The sequence below is a fragment of the Caretta caretta genome, chromosome 6 (genome assembly GCF_965140235.1).
Source record: "Caretta caretta isolate rCarCar2 chromosome 6, rCarCar1.hap1, whole genome shotgun sequence".
NCBI classification, from domain to species: Eukaryota; Metazoa; Chordata; order Testudines; family Cheloniidae; genus Caretta; species Caretta caretta.
In genome coordinates, this window is record NC_134211.1 from 88,911,569 (window position 1) to 88,930,638 (window position 19,070).

Consider the following 19,070-nt stretch of genomic DNA (forward strand, 5'->3'; position numbering starts at 1 on the left):
GGGTGAGCATTGAGCCTTGGTGGGGGTGGGGGGGGGATGTCTGTGCTAGACAGGCAGACATATGCATCCTTTGTCTCCTTAGCATCCTCCTCCCCACCCCCAGGCCTGTGTGTCCTACATGCTGGCCAAAAGGACAAGCCAGGAGAGGCAGTTACTAAGTTTCATTTCTTGCTCTTGAGTGAAAGCTTCCCCAGCCATCCAGCTCACTGCCTAGGGGCAATCCATGAGAAGCGGGGAGCAGTGGCATGGCCTGAGCTAGGCAGAAGCTAGAACCAGTCACCTCCATGTCTGTGAGGGGGTTTGGGGCTAGCCTTTCTTTGCCAGACAGGTAAGGGGAGCCTAGCTGCAATGCAGCTTCACTCGCACCTCCACTGATTTCCCTGCCATCTGTACCAACTCCCTGCTGCTCCAGCCTGCAGTCCCCTTGGGGGACAGGGCTTGGAAACATAAACCCCCTGCAGCATAGCTGTGAGGGGCTTAGGATAAGCAGCACACAGTTCATTAGCATTCTGCTGCCACTGGCCCTTCCATTAGTGAGGCAGTGCCCGAGAGCTGAGCAAAGAGCCTCTTATGGCAGCCACTGAGCCCTTTGCGAGCCAAGTGCCATGTCTTCAGAATACGCAACAGCAGGAGGCCTGGTGTCTGCTCCTCAGAGGGGAATGTGCAGCTCTTTGGCTGCCACAAGAGTGATGAAAGAGGAAATGAGCCAATGGCTCCCCCACAGGGCTGGCCTTACCATGAGGCGAACTGAGGTAGCTGCCTCAGGTGCCAGACTCTGCACTAGGACCCAGAATTTCAAAGTTTTGGCCCAAGTGAGGGGAATGGGGGTGTCATTTGAGCTCCCTGCCTGGCGTGCCAAAATGTTGTGGGCTGGCCCTGCTCCCCCACCCTATTCTCAGCCACCTCACCAGCAGCTGTTTACTTTAGAAAGGCCCATTCCACTCCCTGCTATCCACTCCCACGCCATGTGTCCCTGTGAATGGGATTCATTCTCCCCTGGGGTTTAGGAACCTCCCTCTGCTTCCAGCTAAGGAGATTTCAGAGTAACAGCCGTGTTAGTCTGTATTCGCAAAAAGAACAGGAGGACTTGTGGCACCTTAGAGACTAACCAATTTATTTGAGCATGAGCTTTCGTGAGCTACAGCTTATGCTTATGCTCAAATAAATTGGTTAGTCTCTAAGGTGTCACAGCTAAGGAGCGTGCAGGAGACGCTGTCATGCCACAGAAGCTGTTGGGGAGTTCCTGGGCAGGTGCTGCCTCAACACCCAGCTTGAGGTGGTGCGAGAACAAGAAGAGGCAAGGGTAGCACATGGCAACTTAGTCCCTTTGCCAGCCCCTCCCACCTGCTCCTAGCTCCCTGCTGGGCCTAGCCACCTCTGCATCTGGCCCATGCTTACGGAGCCAAGGATTGGAATAGCAGCAGGACTGCTGCAGTGCAGGCTTGAGCTGCCAGAGGTCAGGGAACAGCCCCTGCCTCCCCCCCACCCCCCTTGCCTTCCTCTCTCCTTGCACTGCATTTAGCTGGTTAATGCCTTGTCTGCTCCTGCCACTTGGCCAGTTTCTCAGAAATTAAACACCATCTGCAGGCTCTGCCCCAGCCATTTGTTCCACAGTGAGTCACCCTCACCCTCTAACCTCTTCCTGCCCACAGCCTTAGAGCCCAGGGGGTTGGGAAGTCAGTAACCTCAGAGATGGAGCACTGGTTGCAAGTACAGAAACATCTCCCTGAAAGGAGAGCTCAGAGAGAAGGCACTGAGGTTGCAGTAGCAGGTGTGGGCTGAGGGTGCAGAGCAGGCAGAAGGAAGTGGTGGAAGGAAATGCCTCTGGGAGGGGAATGAAGGGGGTTCAGTGTGCAGCTGCTGTTCTGCAAGGGACAAAAGAGCCATAGCCACACAGTCTTACTGAGACAGAAAACAGGAGCACAGAATCCCTTCTGCCAACATCTTGAAAACCGAGAAGGGAGCAAAGCAGCTTAGGGAACCCCAGACAGTGGAGGCCTGGGTGTAATTATTAAATAGACCTAAACAGAATCTTCTAAGTCCTATCCCTTGACCTTGAAGCATGGCCTGTAGGGGATGGGAGGTTGCCCCAGCCTGGTCATGGGGATCTTCTGCTCTCATGTGTGATGGGGGGGGGGGGGGTCCTCAGGCCAGAGTCCCCTCTGAAACTGGAGCCTGGCCTTGAGTTCTCATAGTCCTGTCTGGCAGAGCAGCTAGTGCTAAGGCCTGTGACCTCTGAACGGGTTTGTGCCCAACTTAGGAGCCTTCGACCAAGGATCAGGATCTTTACCTGGGAGGGGAAGCGGAGCAAGGGCCCCATGGTGTGTAAATCAGAAACAAACCCCCCACTTGGGCAAAGCTGTTTTATTGATTTCAGACGTTCACTCAGAGCAGATGGGAGATGCCAGGGGAGCCTCCCATACACTGAGGAGGAGAGGGGGTGGCTCCTCCCCCCACCCCCAAGACACCATGGGCAGGTGCTGCTGGTGCACATGCAGTCCGTGAGACACACAGTCCACAACTCCAGCCCCCCTCTAGTGGTAGCCATTGGAAATGCATTAGTAAGCTATATAGAGCTCAGGCAACACAGAGAGAAATAGGGAGAGAGTAACTGGGATGGGGGGGAATGCCCCCCTGATAAGGGCAGGCAGAACCAGGGAGCTGGTGGAATCTATGGACAGAGAAGGAGCTGCCCCAGAGGGAGATACTGCCCCTCTAGGCCCCTGGGTGAGCAGGGGAGTCTCATTCATAGTACAGAGACTGGCTTCCCACAGAAAGCACCAGGCAAGGAGGACCCCACAGAGCTTGTGGGTCAAGAGGGGCAGGAATGTCCCAGGGAACCCATGGGACAGCAAGGGTAGTAGACCAAGAGGGCTGAGTTAGGCCCCCTGGCACTGATGTCTTCACCTCTGTAGGGGTCAGTGACCTTTACCAGGGTTGGGTTAGATATAGGGTGAGAAAAGGAGGACCTGGGGGAAGGAGGGCAGGGAGACAACATGACTTGACCCCAGCCTGGCCTGATCTCTTGGAAATTCTACTGCAACACAAATGGAAGTTATCCTAGGAAGAAGAACCCAAGGCTGCAAATTGGACCCAATCCAGACCTCTGCAATCAGCCCTTGCAGAAGTGGACCTCCCTGAGACTGGCAGAGCTGCAAGTACCACCCAGGATCACAGGTCCCAGTGACCCAATGATCTAGGGGGATAATCTGCCTCCCCAGCAGGATCTGGGTCTCTCACTGGGCCCCACCCTGCTAGGCCCCTGCCTGGCACCATGAATCCATCCTTCACTCCTCGCTGCTCCACGTGTCTGTCTAGCCAACCAGCTTGTTCCACTGGATGGTACTGAAGAATGGATGGCTCTTCAGCTTGTTGACTCCACCTCCTCCAGAGCCCAAGCGTAGCTTGGGGTCAAACTGCAGCAGCTAGAAGGAAATGAGGGATGAGATGGGGAGCAGCAGCACAGCGCCAACAAGGGCCCTTCCCACCCCTCACCCAGCAGGCTCCTGCCAAAGCTTCTTTATCCCTGCTCCAGAGCCATGGCCCCCTCCCCCTGCTCACAGCAGCTGGGTGTCCTCACCTCAGTGAGCAGGGATGCAGCAGGCAGGCTGAGCCTCTCCGGAAGGTGCAGCTGGGTGTGAGGGTGAATCCCCGAGGGGTGGCTCTGGGACAGCGACTGCAGGAGAGACAGACAGTGAGGAGACCCCTGTGCAGCAGGCACTGTTCAGAGAGAGGAATATCCACCTTACACCTCATCTGCCACTGCCCTTCCCCAAGCATCATGGGGGTAACAGTCTCAGCCCCCCCAGTGACCATCTCCCACAATTCAATGGCTCATCAGCTTCAGGCCCTCAGCACCCCACAGGAGCAGCATCCAGCTACCCAGGCTCCAGTACTAGAAGTCATGCCCAGTGACAACTCAGCCTGGAGCCCGATCTATGCTCCAGGACACAGACTCCTCGTAGCCCCCATGTGCACTGGGGCACCAATACTAGAATTGATACTGTGCTGCCGCCTGCCTGTGTCATAAGATGGGGACACAGAAACCACTCACCATTCCGGTCAGTAACTCATACAGCAGGGACCCAAAGCTCCACCAGTCACAGGCCTCAGTCAGCTCAGAAATCCCACCCACTTCTGCAGAGAAAGTCAAATGAGTTCAAGATCAAATAGGAGGGAGATGCTGAAAGGCAACCGAGCATCAAGCTCCCATGGGCACTGGCGGCTGCTGCCCTTGGAAGAGATCAGACAGAGGGGGAGATGCTGCTGGGCAGATATAAATCTCCTCTGATGCCCCCTTGAGACACAGCAAAAGGCAGTAGACTGTTCCCTTACCTGGGGCGCTGTACATATCTTCCAGGGCCTGGCTGCAGCACTGTGGCTCCACCTCTGTCCACTGGCCAAAGAAGGTGAGACGGATGTGACCTGTGAAACCGCACTAGTCAGGGGCAGGGAGGGAGATCAGGACAAAAGACACCCAATAATTGCAGCATGTGCCACAAGCCATGGCCCTATCCCTCCAGGTGCCCGTCCCCTGCAGTGGGACCTGATAGGAAAAGCTGCCCCACTGGCACCTCCCCTGTGCCCTGCAACACAGCTGGGCTCCAATGTTTTCACTGCTCTGAGCCCCAAAGGAGCACCAGGCCCCAGAACACGTGACTCTCACATGCACAGCAGGGACTAGACTCTTCTGGGGAACAGGCATTGGGAGTGACAGGTCTGCAGCTAGTGAAAGGGCTGGGTAGGATGGGATCCAAGCAAGAGTAGCTGGATGGAGCAAGGAGAGAGGATGAGGAGTCTGGGGCAAGGGGGAAAGGGTTATTTTTCCCAGCTTCTCATTTAAAGGAGCCCTGCAAGGATTCACTGTTTATTTTGTAGGTTTCTAAACTGCCCCACATTCTTCATCACACAGACACACACCTCGAGAGAAGAGACAGGCTGTGCAGTGCACTCTGGAGAGCAATGAACTCAGGCTGCCAGACCAAGGGTGGGAGGGCTGACTTGCAGAATCAAAGGCCCCAAACCATTAGCCCTGTGGACTGTTAGCCTGACTGCCCCAGCTGATCTCAACTTCCCCTGTGAAGGCTCAGAGGAGGTCTCCCAAGTAGCCAGGACCCCCCAGAGAACACAATGTGGTCCATGTGGCTAACATTCCTGAGCAGCCTTGTTCTGCCTCTGCTGGAGCTCACGGTGGTCTCCAGGCACAGACTCATGCACAGCAGACTGTAGCAGTCTCCTAGAAGCCCCAAAGGCCTGGAGCACAGGGGGTGGGGTCTAGATCAGAGTTGCTCAGACTTCACAGAACAAACACAGGGAGATGCAGTGAGGGGGCAAAGCATCCTGGAGTGGATCAGATGCCACAGGCCCCCTTGTTGAGAGGATAAAACCCCTTCTCATGCTATAGCCTCAAGCAGCACCTACCAGCACCATCTAGCAGCAGGTTTCTGGGGTTGAGGTCCCGGCACAGCACCCCCTGTTGGTGGAGTCCCTCCAGAGCCAAGATCATTTCAGCTGCCCACAGCCGGATGAGTTCCTCGTTCACATCCCAGGTCCCCTGACCATCCCCTTGGAAAGAGCGATGGACTGGAGGCCCACGCTGTCCTGCAGTTGGATGCTCTCTGTGCTGACCATGGCCTTCTCCTTCTCGGGCCCTGCTCCTCAATGACTCCTGCCCCCCAGAATCACACCTGCAGGACTCACTGGAGCTGTGCAGGGTGGTTCCAGGGTGCAGCTGCCTTTGTCCTGGGGGAACCACTGGGGACCATGTGGGCTGAGCCCAGGGAGCATCAGACACCTGGCAAACTCGAGATGCCACCTTCACCAGGTGGCCTCCTCCAATAGCCTTCGGGACTGCAGCAGGAGACTGGGGCGGCCTTTCATCAGCCAGTAGCCTTGTGTCCTGCTGAGAAGCTTCCCTCTCTGATACAGTGCTGACATCATCACTGCTGGTTAACAAGTCACGTGACTGGAAGGCCAAGCTCTGGTCCCTGCGTCCCTTGGCCATTGCCATGATGACATAATCAGTGACACCAAACAGAGTGTGTGTTGCACTTAAATCCTTCCCCCCAGTAACTCCCTCACGGCCATTGGTGGGGCCAGTATGGAACCTGCAGCCAGTCCCTCGTCTGGCATCCATGTGGTCAGGTGACTGCTCCTGAGAGGACGATTGGTCAGCAATTTCTGGTGAATGGTGATTCGCAGAGGTTGGGAGGTCAGTGCCATTCTCCGGGCAGAAGCTGGAGCTCTGGCTGGATTGAGAGCCAGCCCCCGAGCGGCTCCCTACTCGCTGCTTCTCACCATGGCCCACCAGAGCGGAGCTGGGCTTTGGGATTAGGTTACTGGGGCCATCAGAGGAACCTTGCTGTAAATGAGGCTGGGAGTGAAGATGGGACCAGAGTGTCCCTCCTGGAGAGTGAAGGGAAGACAAAAAGTATTAGAGGGGTGGAAACCATTCCAGGTCCCCGGCAGACAGACACCCCAACCACCTACTACCCTGACACCAGCCTTCAGGGCTCAGCAGGCATCAGGCTCACATGCGGAGCAGCTGAAATTAACATGCTGAAAAAAAATTCACCCAGAATCTTCTCTGGGCCGCTAATCACAGTGGGTTCCTTTCTCTCCTTCCTTCTGGCCTCAGCAGCTTGTCTCCACCTCTTCTTCTTCCCAGGGCCCAGTTCCACCCCCTCTCCTCAGCCCCCCTTGATCCCAACAGTTGTCTCCCTCCCAGACCTCAGACCCATTTTCACCCCTCCTCCTGCCCCATGACCATTTCCTCTATGCCCCAAGAAGGCCTTTCTGGTCCCAATGACAATGAAGATGAGGCACTGTCAGAGACTGAAGTGTCCAAAGAGGGGGTGCAGGAACAAATGGATAAATTATGGATCAGTGAGTCACCAGGCTTGGATGGCATTCACCCAGGAGTTTTCTGCAGGAGCTTGACAACGAGCGACTGAGTGGTTAACAAAAATCTGCGGTCACATTAAAATCAGCTACTACATGAGTAACACAAGGGTAGCAAATGTGGCACTTCTGTGAGAGAGGCACAAGGATAACACTGGGAACTGCAGACCAGAGAGCCCTGCAGCCAGAGGAGAACTCCCCTGGTGGAAGGGAACTCCTCCCTGGCATAGTCAGCTGAGTCAGTCGCCACACAAGCTACCCCCTCTGCCAGCCATCACACTCCAACACAGGGGGAGGGAGAGGTGGCAGAGGAAGGACAGAGCTATGCTGATCCCTAAGGGCCCTTATGCCAGCAGCATCAGTTAGCACCCCTCAGACTGCTCTATAACTCATTCTGAGGCAGAGGTGGCACAGAATCTGGAAGACTTAACTAGCTCCCTATTGCCCCCCCAGTCTCTATCTGCCAAGTCTGAATGATACTAATATGATGGGGGAAAACCAGTAGGGCTTCTGCAAAGGAAAATCATGCCCCTCTAATCTAGTGGATCAGCAAAATAATGGGGGAGAAAAGGAGAACAGGCCAATGTAGTTTACACATGCTTTTAAAACCAAAAAACAACTTTACAATGTCCCTCAAAAGTGACTAACAAAATAGTCATGGGGCAAGAATACAGCTCTGTGCCTTAGCCCATTGCTAATCCCTGACAGAAAACAAAGGATAGGAAGGAAATAAATGTTCAGCATGGCAGAAAAAAAAAAAAAGTTGAAAGAAGCACCCTGAGGTGTGGTACTGTTTATTGTGCTTATTAACACTCTGGGAGAGGGGTGAGCAGTGGGGTGGCAACATTCACAGCTAATTATTTACATAAGTGGAGACTAAAGACTGAGGAACTTCTGAGGGATCCAACAAAGCTGGGTGAATGGGCAACACCATGGCAGATGGAATTCAGTGTTGGCAAAGCAGGATGATGCACGCTGGAAGGAACAGTCTGAATTACTCAAACAATAGAAATGAGCTGCAGCCACACAGGGAAAAGGGCCATCACAGATAACGGAGTGACAATCTCTGCTCAGCACCTTTGGGCAATAAAACTAAGTGTCAGGATGCTTAAGGAGTGGAACTGAAAATATTCCTGGCAGTAGGATAATGCTGTTTGTGTTCTCATTGTGTGGACGAAGGAAAGGACATTTGGTATTATGAGTTTCACTCAGGCTGCAACTTTATTAGTCGAATTACATGAAAGTGTCCCATCGGTGGGCAGCCCAGCGCATTCCCTCACACCCCACTGATCCGTTGCCAATTCTGGGGGGTTCCCACCGCAGGGGGTGCTAATCATCACACTAGGAGGGAATTTGTATGCCTCCACTCGCCCACTAGCATCCCTCCCCCTTTTGGGAGCAGAGGCAAGAGGGGACCTCAACCCTCAGCCAGCACCGCCATCAAACACATTGGCAGGGTGGTCCCGTGAAGTAGTCTCCTGGTCCTGGTTCGCATTTGCCCCCACAAGGTTAGACACCATGCCCCTACCTCATAAAGAGATGCCTTTGGGATACTCACTATGTTACCTTTTTGGATTTGGAGCCTAAATTAGCGAGTTTCTGCGCTGGGCACCTGCCAAAAGTTGGGACAACTAAACAGTTCTCACGTGGGTCCGAAGTGTGACCTCTGAGAGGGGAGAATTCCAGGCTTCCGGTCGCCCAAAACCCAAACCCTAGGTTTTGCTGCGAGGAACGCAAAAAAAAAACCCAGCCAGCCTCCACCAATCTGGTGGTATGGGGAGAACATTCCTTCCCAGCCCCAAAGTGGTAGCAGAAGCCCGCAGTGACCTAGGGTGGGCTGTCTGCTGGAAACCAGCAAACAGGAAGTGGCTCTGAGCACATGGCTCCAAATCTCATGCTAAATACCACAAGAACTCAAGCCTTCCTCAGAAGTCCTGTTGGGACTGGAAATCTTGCAGGACCCACCCCATCCTCTTGCCTTCTCCTAGCATGGGAACCACTAGAACACACCCCTCACTAGGCTCAGAACCCTCTTATCTTAGTTAGTGGTGCACACTCCCACCTGGATCACCGTGCTCTGGTCACTCTCTCCCGGGCCGGGTATAGCAGAAAGAGAAGGGATTCAGAGACTGGAGTGCAAGTGATTGGAGGCCTGGGGGGACTTCCAGGCCAGGACCCAGAGTGATAAGTTCGGAGAGTTTCGTTTAAAGAGGACATGAACAGGAGGGACATGATGCAAGTCTACAAAATAATGAGTGGCAGCAGAGTCTGAAAGCAGGTAATGGGGCACATAGCTGTGCACATGCTCATTCCAGCTGAGGGAGAACTTGCCCTGAAAGGTTATTTCACAATCTGTCCACAGCAGGGTTTTCTGCACCTTCCTCACGTGCATTTGCTATTGGCCACCATGGGAGACTGGATACTAGACTAGACACATCAATGGTCTGATCAGTACAGCAATTTCTATGTTCCGATGAGTCCTGCCTCCATTCCCTCCCCCTGGTCTCCATGAGCCCAGCAGCCCTGCTTCCAGTAACCTGGAGCCACATCGTCATACCCAGGCCTCCACCAGCCTAATCTCTATCTTACTCTCTCAGCCACGTGGATCCCAGAAGCCTCTTATCTATTCTGCCAAACCCCCAGTGCTGCTTGCTGGCTCCCGCTGCAGGGTCTCTGAGCCCTGCAGCATCACCCTCACTGCAAAACATGGTCCCAAACAGCTCTAGCACACAAAAGACACTCACTCCAGATCAGGGTCAGAGAAGCAGGGGCTAGGACAAGGAGGAAGCAGAGTCCTGGCACTCACACTCACCCTGCACATGCTCCAGGTGGAGGAAAATGGAGTCTTCGCTCACATAATAGTGCAGCAGCTTGGCCATGAAGGGGACTCCGTGTGGGATGATGGTCTGCCGCTCACGGGTCTCCACATGGGATTTGGGGAGGCTCTGCATGGGGAACATACAGCTGGGAACTTTCAGTGACACTGAATCTCAGGAGACTGGCCACCGCCAGGGCAGAAGACTGAATGGGAGGGACTGCTGGTCTATTCCATTCTGACAAGCCCCTCATTCCTACCTCTGTCCACCAGTCACACAGACTAGAGCACTACATCTGCTGAGCTCAGCAAACCCTGGTCAGACAGCCCTGCCACTACACCCACACAGCGCCCCTTGTTACTCCACACAGCTCTGCCAATGCAGGTTATTCCTGATCTGTAACCTCCATCACTATTCTGAGGCTGGCCCCCCACCCACAGGGCTCTGCCCATCCACCTCAATCCCTCCAGCTACTCCAGTCCTCACCACTCCCACAGCTCCAGCTGATGCCCCTCATTCTTACCCACAGCCTCCAAGCTCTCTGTTATTACAGTTCTGGGTTTTCCATGAGCAGTGATAATCACTCCTAACTGTGCTGGACAAATGCCCCAGGGACTCAGACTGAGAACTCCCAGACTGATGTCATTTCTGCTCCAATTCATGTTTGGACACAGATCCACGGCTTGGGTTTCACCAGCTCCACTGGACTGAGTTTCATTAGAGGGGCAGTGGGAAGGCAGCTCATGTCTGAGTGAATAAGGAGACTGAATTCCCCTCTGATTGCAGGAGATAATGGAGGGAAGGGTTATGCCAGGGCATGGGAGACTTTAGGGGGACATTGGATACTGCTATCAAATTTATTTCTGCTGAACAGCACAAAACAGAGCTGAGGGACTCATGGGAAATACTTCTCAGGTCAGGCTGGTACAGGACACCACTTTGCCAGAGGGTTCCCCCGAAGGAGAGGGAGATGGAGAAGCCAAGGGATAGGAAACACCCACCTTAAGTATAAAGGTCCCCCCAGTGGCTGGATCCTGGACTAACTGCACCTGCAAGCAATGGTGACAGCCCATATCAGAAACAATGACTTCTGTCACCCCAAGTCCCATTTCAAGGGACTTGGCTCATTTTAGTATCAGTTACCTCTTTTCCTTACTATTTTGGTGTCTCTAGCTACCCCTACCCTCCAGCCACATTTTTAATCAGTCAACATGAGTTACCTCAGAAATAGGAAGATAAGGAGACAAGGAATACAGGAAGAGTTAGTGACACTAAAGGGGGGGAATCCCACAGCATTTTCAGCTTCCTGCATCATTATTTTATGTTCCTCCCTTTAGATCTGTGTAACACGTTTTGTCCCACCTTTGGGCCTTGCCAGTGGAGAGGGGTGGGGTGGGGGGAGGCAGAAGGGAATTAATCTCATCACTCAAAATTCAGGTTCAGGGGGAAGGAACCTAATGCCTTCACTTCAAGGCCCTGACATGCTGAAGGTGCAGGGAAACCAACGCCATCATCCAGAGATCCTGACTTCTGCTGGGGTCTATGGAACCTATAGGGCATCCATCGCCATAGCAACTGGGCATCAGTTTATGAAGTCAAAATGTAGCTATGCAGGTTGGAATCAGGCAAAGACATTGAGTTGTTTGCAAAGGTTTTTAGGGCCTTTAATGGCTGTGAGTGGTCAGGACATTGGTTTTACTTCTCTTCCAACAGTGCCCCTAGCGGCACAGCATGCTTCCCCACTACCTGGGGGTCAGTACTAGCTCAGAAGAGAGAGAACCCCCTGAGACACCAATACCATTCTGGGCCTCCTCCCAAGGCACTGGGGCCTTGCCCATTCAGTCAGTGGTCACCCCACTCCCTTTAGCACTCAGGTTTTCCCTGGTGGGTGACCAGCCTCAATCCTGCTTGGCATGCACAAGCAAGGGGCTCTCAGCACCAGGTGTCTGGGCTGCCATAACTCTGCTGCAGCTCCTTACCTTCTCAATCACTCCCACAACCTTGCAGGGCCTCAGGTTCTCCACAGCCGAGCTGAGTGTCCTGATGGGCCGAAAGCGAAGGCTGCTGTAGCCCTGTGAGGCAGTGAGAAATGAGAGGTTTCAAAGTAGCAGCTGTGTTAGTCTGTATCCACAAAAAGAACAGGAGTAGCTTATGCTCTAATAAATGTGTTAGTCTCTAAGGTGCCACAAGTACTCCTATTCTTTTTGAGAAATGCGAATGAGGATCCTGGAGATGCTCTTGTCCCAGGGTGCAGCTGGAAGGGGTCTCCCCTTTCACCTGTGAGGAGCCAGCAAAGCTGCCAAACCTAAACGTTCGGACACCATCAGCAATGCACACCCAAAATTGTGATTGTTTTAAAAATAAAATAAAATAAATGGACTCTGGTTTCGGCCAGTGTCTGGATTTCTGAGCCTTTAGGGCGAAGCTCCCATCTCCAACAGATGCAAGTTCAAGCTTAAGTGCGCACACGGAACTGAGGACTGCCCTTACCCTCTCCTAACCCTTGAGATGGGGCAGCTGCCATTTGTACCCCTCTCCATCCCCCATTCACTCAGCTCCCACCTTCGTTTCCTGCCTCAGCCTAGGTTATCACTGTGCCCTACCCAGCATCTTGCCACACTCTTCTCTCTGCTTGCCCCACAATCTTCTGGCCTCACACTCCCTCCGCAGTCCCCAAAGTCACCCCCTGCCCCGCAAGAGTAGCCCTTCCTGCTCTCCCCACATTCTCCATCCTGTCTCACTGCTCCACACATTCATCTGACCTTCCATTCTGGGTCCCAGCTCCTCACATGCCCTTTACCTCAGTGGTGAGCTGGAGCCAGTTCGCTAGTCCGGCTGTTAAATTTAGAAGCCCTTTTAGAACCAGTTGTTCCACGGGGGACAACCGGTTCTAAAAGGGCTTCTAAATTTAACCAGCCAAAAGTGGCGCCTTGGGTGCCGACTCCATGGGTGCTCCAGGGCTGGAGCACCCAAGGGGAAAATTTGGTGGGTGCAGAGCACGCACCGGCAGCTCCCCACCCCACCCCCAGCTCACCTCCGCCTCCGCTCCGCTTCTCCGCCCTCCCCAGGCTTCCCGCGAATCAGCTGTTCGCGCGGGAAGCCGCGGTGGGCTGAGAAGCAGGCGGTGGCTTCGCACTCAGGCCCAGGGAGGCAGAGGTGACCTGGGGTGGGAGGGTGCGAGGAGGGCTGCCTGCGCCGCAGCAGGTAACCCGGGGGCGGGGGCGCATAGGGGAACCTCTCCCCGCCCCAGCTCACCTCCGCCACCCTCAGCCTGAGTGCAAAGCCGCCGCCTCCTTCTCAGCCCTCCTAGGCTTCCCGCCGAACAGCGGTCAGTAAAGGCGGAGAATCAGAGCGGGGCAGCATGTTCAGGGGTGGAGTGGAGGTGAGGTGAGCTGGGGCTGGACGCAGTTGGGGAGTTGCTGGTGGGTGCTCTGCACCCACCAAATTTTCCCCGTGGGTGCTCTAGCCCCGGAGTACCCAGGGAGTCGGTGCCTAAGGTGCCCCTTTTGATGTGATCAGTGGGGGGAGCAGCCGCTCCTCCTGTTCCCCCCCATCTATGCTACCCCGCCCCTAGGAGCCAGAAGGGCCTGCCGGATGCTTCCTGGGAGCTGCCCCAGGTAAGCACCGCTGGGACTCCCCACCTCACTGCCGGCAGATCCCTCTGGCTCTTAGGGGTGGAATGGGCACCCACTACGGTGGCCCATGAGACTCTCCTGCCCGGTTCTGGGGGCAGTCAGGGGAGGGGGGTGGATGGGGCAGGGGTCCTGGGGGGGGCATCAAGGAATGTGGGGGGTTGGATGGGGCAGGAGTCCCAGAGGGCAAGGGTGGGCAACGACCCCCTCGTGGGGTGAGGAGGGAATCAGTTAAGATTTTGGCAGCTCATCACTGCGTTATCCCCACTCCATTGGTCTCATTCCCTGCCCCTCCACATTGCCCTGCCTCCTGTCTGGTCTGCACAGGGGGACTGGTGGCTGCCATCTTAGCTGAGGACAGTCTGGTTTCAGTCCCATTGGGAAGAAAGAGAAATGGAGGCCATTTTCACTAGAGGCAGTCATGGTGTTCATCTTAACTGATGGCAGCCTGTAGCTTCAGCACTTCTGAAAACAAGAGATCACAGCCATTTTTAATAATGAGAAAATCGCAAGAAAAATCGAGGCTTAAATAAGCCACCTAAAAAAAACCCAAAAACCTTGTGAGTCCCAATAACGCGATGGACTATGGTTAGTCTGAGCCAGCTCAGCCCTTCACCTCTGCAGCTGGGTAGGGTCAGCTCCCCTTCAGCCACCACCCCTCCCACAGATGCCATCAACATTCCGCAGCTGGTGCAGGACTCAGTCTTGGTTTGGGCCCAGCCTATCCAAAAAGGGCAGCCTTGGGTCTATGCTGGGGCAGGAAGGGGCCTGCAGGGCTCTGGGAGCTGAGGGGTGATCTCCTTGGAGACCCTTGTTTTGAGTCAACTGTGACACAGCAGCCCCTAAACCTCTCCCTCACTGCCTGTACAGCAGCACCCAGAGCATGGAGGAGACATACTGCCCAGACTTGTGTTCATGCAGCCCCATAGACAGGAGCTGCCATCCCATGAGAGCAGCTGCATCTGAAGGACTGCAATGGTGGGAGAGTTTAAGAACAATGCAATTCAGACAAGCCCCATTACTGAGGTCAGCCCCACTGCAGTTACTTTCAAGCCACTGCTGTGTGTCATGTAGGTTGAGAATAGCCACTTCTCTGGGTGCTCCAGATGGGGCCACCCCAGGAAGCGGTCAGTTAAGGCAGTGAGAAAGAGCTTTTCTAAACCTTGTTCCCTTGTGACATTTGGCAGTTGACATGCAGGATCTGGAGCCAACCATCACTGCCATCATTAGGCCGAGTTACATCTCCCTCACCCCTGGGCGCTGTTCAGCCTTTCCCTGATCAGGAGGCCAGTGTTATAGCCCTACTGGCACCTTTGTAAGTTTAGGGGTTGAGATTGGTAGCCATGCGGGTCCTAGCCCCCTCCCCAACACAGCTGTCCCACATGCATCCTAGTCAGCCCCACACAGGGGATTGCACTCAGGGAGTCCAACCAGCACCACATATACTGTCAGTATTGCACCCCAAGGTCCCGGCCAGGGCAGTCAGGGGGTCCCTACGAAGCCCTTTTCCCAGCCCCACCTCCTCACCGTGGCAGTGGAACTCCCATTCCCCAGAGTCCGCTGCAGGTGGCAGTTAAAGATCTCCTCAGCCCGTTTCAGATACTGTGTGATCTTCCGCTTCACAGCCTCACGGCGCTCCTTATTGGGGTCGACTGCAGGGGGAGGGGGGGGACACACGGCTTTAGTCACCATTCCAGCCCCTCATCACACTCTGGCCAACATGTCTCAATGTCACATAGCTCACCCAGATGCTCTGCCCCTCATAACGCCTCATCCTCACACCATGTCCCAACGCCATTTCCCCACATGCCACGTCTTCCCCACAGCTGTGCCCCACAACCACATCAGCCAGTCACTACCCTGCAGCCCTGCCTTCAGTCATTATCTTTTTCCTCATGCCTCCTTGCTTGACAGCTGGTCATTGACCCACTCCCATCATCCTGCCCACTCTGCTCCCTCCCCATGCCAGCTAGTCATGGTGTCAGCCCCACCATCCCTGGCTGCTACCATAGAGACCCAGAGAACTCCATCGTAAAGCCATGCAGATTCTCCTCCCCTTATATACTGCCAAAATGTGCACATAATCTCAGTGTGCTGCCAAGCGCCCTGTACCACCAACCCCCATTCCCTTGTGTAGCCCACATACACAGCCACTGAGCACTTGTACCCCATGTACTGCCAACTGCCCCATGCTCGATGCACCCCAGCACCCCTGAACCGCAGACTACCAAGCCTCATATACCCTGAATTTTTTGCACCTTACACTCCTGCCCCTAAGCCCACCATACCCTGCACACCGCTGAGCAGCACGTCCACGCCATTCTTGTAGTGATTGAAAGCCTCCTCATAGTCCTCGCTCACATCCCGCTCCAGTGCCAGGCGGATCTGCTTTGCTGCATCCACCAGGTAATCCCGCTTCCCAGCTCCATGCACATCAGGGCCCCCTGGAGAGACACGGCTCCGAATCTGCTCGAGATACATTCGGGCCTGGGAGAGCGCCCGGGAGCAGGACTCCGAGTCCAGGCGCTCACGGGAGACTCTGCTCATGACTTGGCTGCCCTCAGGGCACCCTCAGCAGCTCAGTCCCTGCAATCCCGGAAAAGAGAGGTGGGAGGGGGGGAAGGCAGATGAGAAGCAAAACAAAGCCCTTCAACACAACACTGGGGAGGAGTTGGGGGCTGGTGAAGTTTGAGAGGGCAGCAGGAGGGCTGAGCAATAGCAGGGTGCTGCAGGTCAGGTCTTGCGCATTGGCAGACTAACTAGTGGAGGAAACCAAGCCTGGAATAGCTGGTCAGGAGTGAAGCACCTTGGCAGAGCTATCTAGGGGACCAGGACTGGAATAGCAGGGCATTAGCAGAGCTGGGTGGGGGGCATCAAGAACTGGAGTAGCAGGGAAAGGGGTGGCTGCAGGTTGGAAAGGAAGAACATTCACAGAGCTGTGCTGGGGAACCACTGCTGCCACAAAGAAGAAGTGAAAGGCTATTTCTGGTCTCTCATAACCACTGACAGACTGTGATCAAGTACAAAATGGATCAGCAGCTGCAAACTGCAGGAGAGTACAATCGCGAGCCAAAGCTTTGGCCCCAGGGCCTCCACATTCAGGATCAGGGTTGATCATCTCTCCAGAGGAGATGTAACAAAGGGTCTCTATGGATGAAACAGTCAGGGCACTGGGGACATTCATGTGGATTCCACTGTGGTTGAACAGGCTAATCCAGGAGATACAGACCAGCCCTGGTCACAACAAGCACTTGCTCCCCTCTGCCTGGGGCTGCCTCAGGTTAACAGCACCAGTCACAAACACATGGGACTACAGTTTGCAGGGCTTGGTGCTGGCAGGGCACTGCTGTGAGGAAGCTCACATTCAGGGGCACCACGGGAACAATTTGTATCGTGGGGGTGCTGAGAGCCATTGAACCAAACTGTAAACACAGTCTATGATGGAAACCACTTCAAGCCAGGGGGTGCAGCAGCACCCCTAGGTCCAGCTCCTCTGCTCACATTGCTGGAGTCCCGGCTGCTCTGGGCAGGCTGCTGCTGCGGGGGAGCTGGCGCTGGTGGCCTCAGGAGGGCCCTGCTAGGGAGATGGTGGCAGTGAAACAGCACCAAAGGGCCCCATGACCTGGCTACAAATCCACCCTCCTGCTCGGAGCGTGGAGCGAGCTGGAGGGAGGGGACCAGGAGACCCAGCCTGACCCCACAGGGCAGAGGAGGGGCTCGGGCTCGGGCTCGGGCACGGGGCTGCGGCGGCCCTGCGGCAGCCCGGCGCGGCGGGAAGCACGCCGCGGGCAGCTCACATGCACGAGGAGGAAGAACAGTACCTGCTGGGCTCAGGAGCCTGGTCCCTGGGGGGGCGGGACCCACCTCGCCCCCATGGAGCCGCTGCCCTCGCCCCACTGCTGGGGCCGGGCGCGGAGCGAGGTGCCGGCTCCCCGCAGCCGCCGCGGTTGGCTGCCGATGAGCTCATCCCCCGGCCTCGGGAATAAAGCACCAATCCTCAGGCAGCTCGGCCACCGGCTGCGTCTTAAAGGGGCAGCGCCCGCCAAGGCTGCGGCTCTCCGGGCAGCGCCCGCCGTGGGAGGGGGAGCTGGCGGCGGCGGCGCCCCCCCCTCCCCCTCCCCGGAGGCGCGCAGCGGGGCGGTGAGAGTCTAATGGGCAAAACATTGCCCTGGAAGTGGCGAACGGGGAGAGTGGCCGGGATGGGCAGGAGGGCGCAGCGACTTCCCCGCTACAACACGGGACAGAGGCACCAGGGGGCCGCGCGGCTGTCGATACATCAGGTGGCGGACGAAGCTCAGATTGTCCAGGCTCTGTCCCGTCGGCATCCACCCCGGGAATGGCCCGGGAGTGTCCCGCACCATGCACCCCGTGAATCAGGCCCCCAGCCGTCCTCTGGCAGGAAATGGAAAGAGTCGCCGGACAGCTAGGAGTTGAGGGAGCAGAGATGGGAAATGCCCCCTCTCGTACAGCTGAGCAGCCCGTGCTGCCCGCACATGGTGGGGAGAGGGGGAGTGGAGGAACTAGATAGGCAGGGGACTGAGGGAACTGACAAGCAGTAGGATTTAAAAAGGATGATGAGGACCCCCATCGTCCCACTATGACAGAATGTGCGTAAGGCATACAGACCCTCAGGCGTCAGAGTGTGACCCAGAACTGACAGGGGCAGGAAGAAACTTCTCCTGGGGGCAGGTTATTTCCTAACTGGATTTTTTTTTTTTTTCACCTTCCTCTGAAGCATCTCGTTCTGGCTACTGTGAGAGACCAGACACTGCAGTAGGTGAATCACTGCTCCGCTCTTGTGCGGCGATTCCTATGTTTGAACTCTGAGGTATCGGCAGCACATTGGAGGGGCGAAAACATGGGCCCAGATCCATCCCTCAGGGCGCACTAGATTGCGCTCTGGTTTCCAAGGCTCATATGGGCCCTGCTGCAATGGTGAATAGCTGGTGTCTTGAGACAACTGTGGTGTACAGGAATTGGGTTAGATCCCTTTAAACATGGTTATTCGGACTCCAACTGTGCCAGTGTGGTTTCACCATATTCTTAACGGTGTTTAGAGCTCTAAGACACAACAACCCAGATGCTACCCTCCTGCTCCCAGCCTGCTCTTGAGTGTCCCCTGTGCTGGGTGTTTCCGTGGGGGGACGGAGCAGGTACAGAGCTGGCTCTGAGGCTCCCACAGACAACCTTCTGTGCCAGGGTATTCCATGAAGGGAGGGAGGGCTTACACCTGCTCTAGAGTGCCTTTGCACCAGCTCAGCCAGTGCAGAGGGGCAGTAGGGCAAGGGTGAAGGTCCCCAGTGATTGATCGTCAATAAAGGAAAGGTGGTGGGGAGGTAAGGCAGAGAGGTGGCATGTGTGGAGAAAGAGGTAGGGAAGATCAGAGGAGAAAGTGGGGCAGGTCACTTCTTTAGTAAGGGATTTAGAGTTAAATTCTGAGCTGGGAAGGTGATGGAGAACGGGGGAGAACACATCCTGGCCCAAGGGAGACATCTGGCTGCATCACTCAGGAACCCTATGCTTTAGAGCCTCAGAAAAGGTGAAATTTGTGAGTTGCCGGGGAGGCGACTGAAGATTTCAGCTCAGAACTGGGAGTGGCGAGTGCTGCCAAAACTCCCTTAGGCCTTTCTGCACTTCCGAGTGAGTGTGACTGTTCCTAGCTGGGGTTGCATAGCTCAATTAAAGCTAACAGAGTGGTTTGCATCCACGCTCATGTGTCTAT

General features: G+C 55.3%; 1 protein-coding gene across 3 annotated transcripts; it reads right to left on the reverse strand.

Moving 5' to 3' along the window:
* Positions 1 to 2,349: 2,349 nt before the first annotated feature.
* On the reverse strand, positions 2,350 to 17,340 carry RPS6KL1 (ribosomal protein S6 kinase like 1). 3 transcript variants are annotated; one of them, XM_048852243.2, is made up of 11 exons: positions 17,170 to 17,340; positions 15,637 to 15,934; positions 14,876 to 15,000; positions 11,696 to 11,788; positions 10,718 to 10,765; positions 9,713 to 9,845; positions 5,422 to 6,405; positions 4,336 to 4,425; positions 4,055 to 4,137; positions 3,581 to 3,720; positions 2,350 to 3,425 (listed from the first exon to the last, which is right to left on the reverse strand). In XM_048852243.2, exons 2-11 carry the CDS (start codon positions 15,893 to 15,895, stop codon positions 3,365 to 3,367), a joined length of 2,016 nt encoding a protein of 671 aa, XP_048708200.1. In that variant the 5' UTR covers positions 15,896 to 15,934; positions 17,170 to 17,340; the 3' UTR covers positions 2,350 to 3,364. The 3 variants fall into 3 exon arrangements, with proteins under 3 accessions (XP_048708200.1, XP_048708199.1, XP_048708201.1); XM_048852242.2 differs by having other exon boundaries at positions 3,581 to 3,676; positions 17,170 to 17,338; XM_048852244.2 differs by lacking the exon at positions 5,422 to 6,405 and having other exon boundaries at positions 3,581 to 3,676; positions 17,170 to 17,337.
* Positions 17,341 to 19,070: the final 1,730 nt, after the last annotated feature.

Excerpts from the sequence above, each read along its gene's own strand:
- RPS6KL1 (XM_048852242.2), bottom strand. The coding sequence starts at position 15,895 with ATGAGCAGAGTCTCCCGTGAGCGCCTGGACTCGGAGTCCTGCTCCCGG. Across the intron at positions 11,789-14,875 it reads ATGGGAGTTCCACTGCCACG|GGCTACAGCAGCCTTCGCTT; the intron begins GTGAGGAGGTGG and ends ACTGCCTCACAG. Across the intron at positions 4,426-5,421 it reads CCTGCTGCTAGATGGTGCTG|GTCACATCCGTCTCACCTTC; the intron begins GTAGGTGCTGCT and ends GCGGTTTCACAG.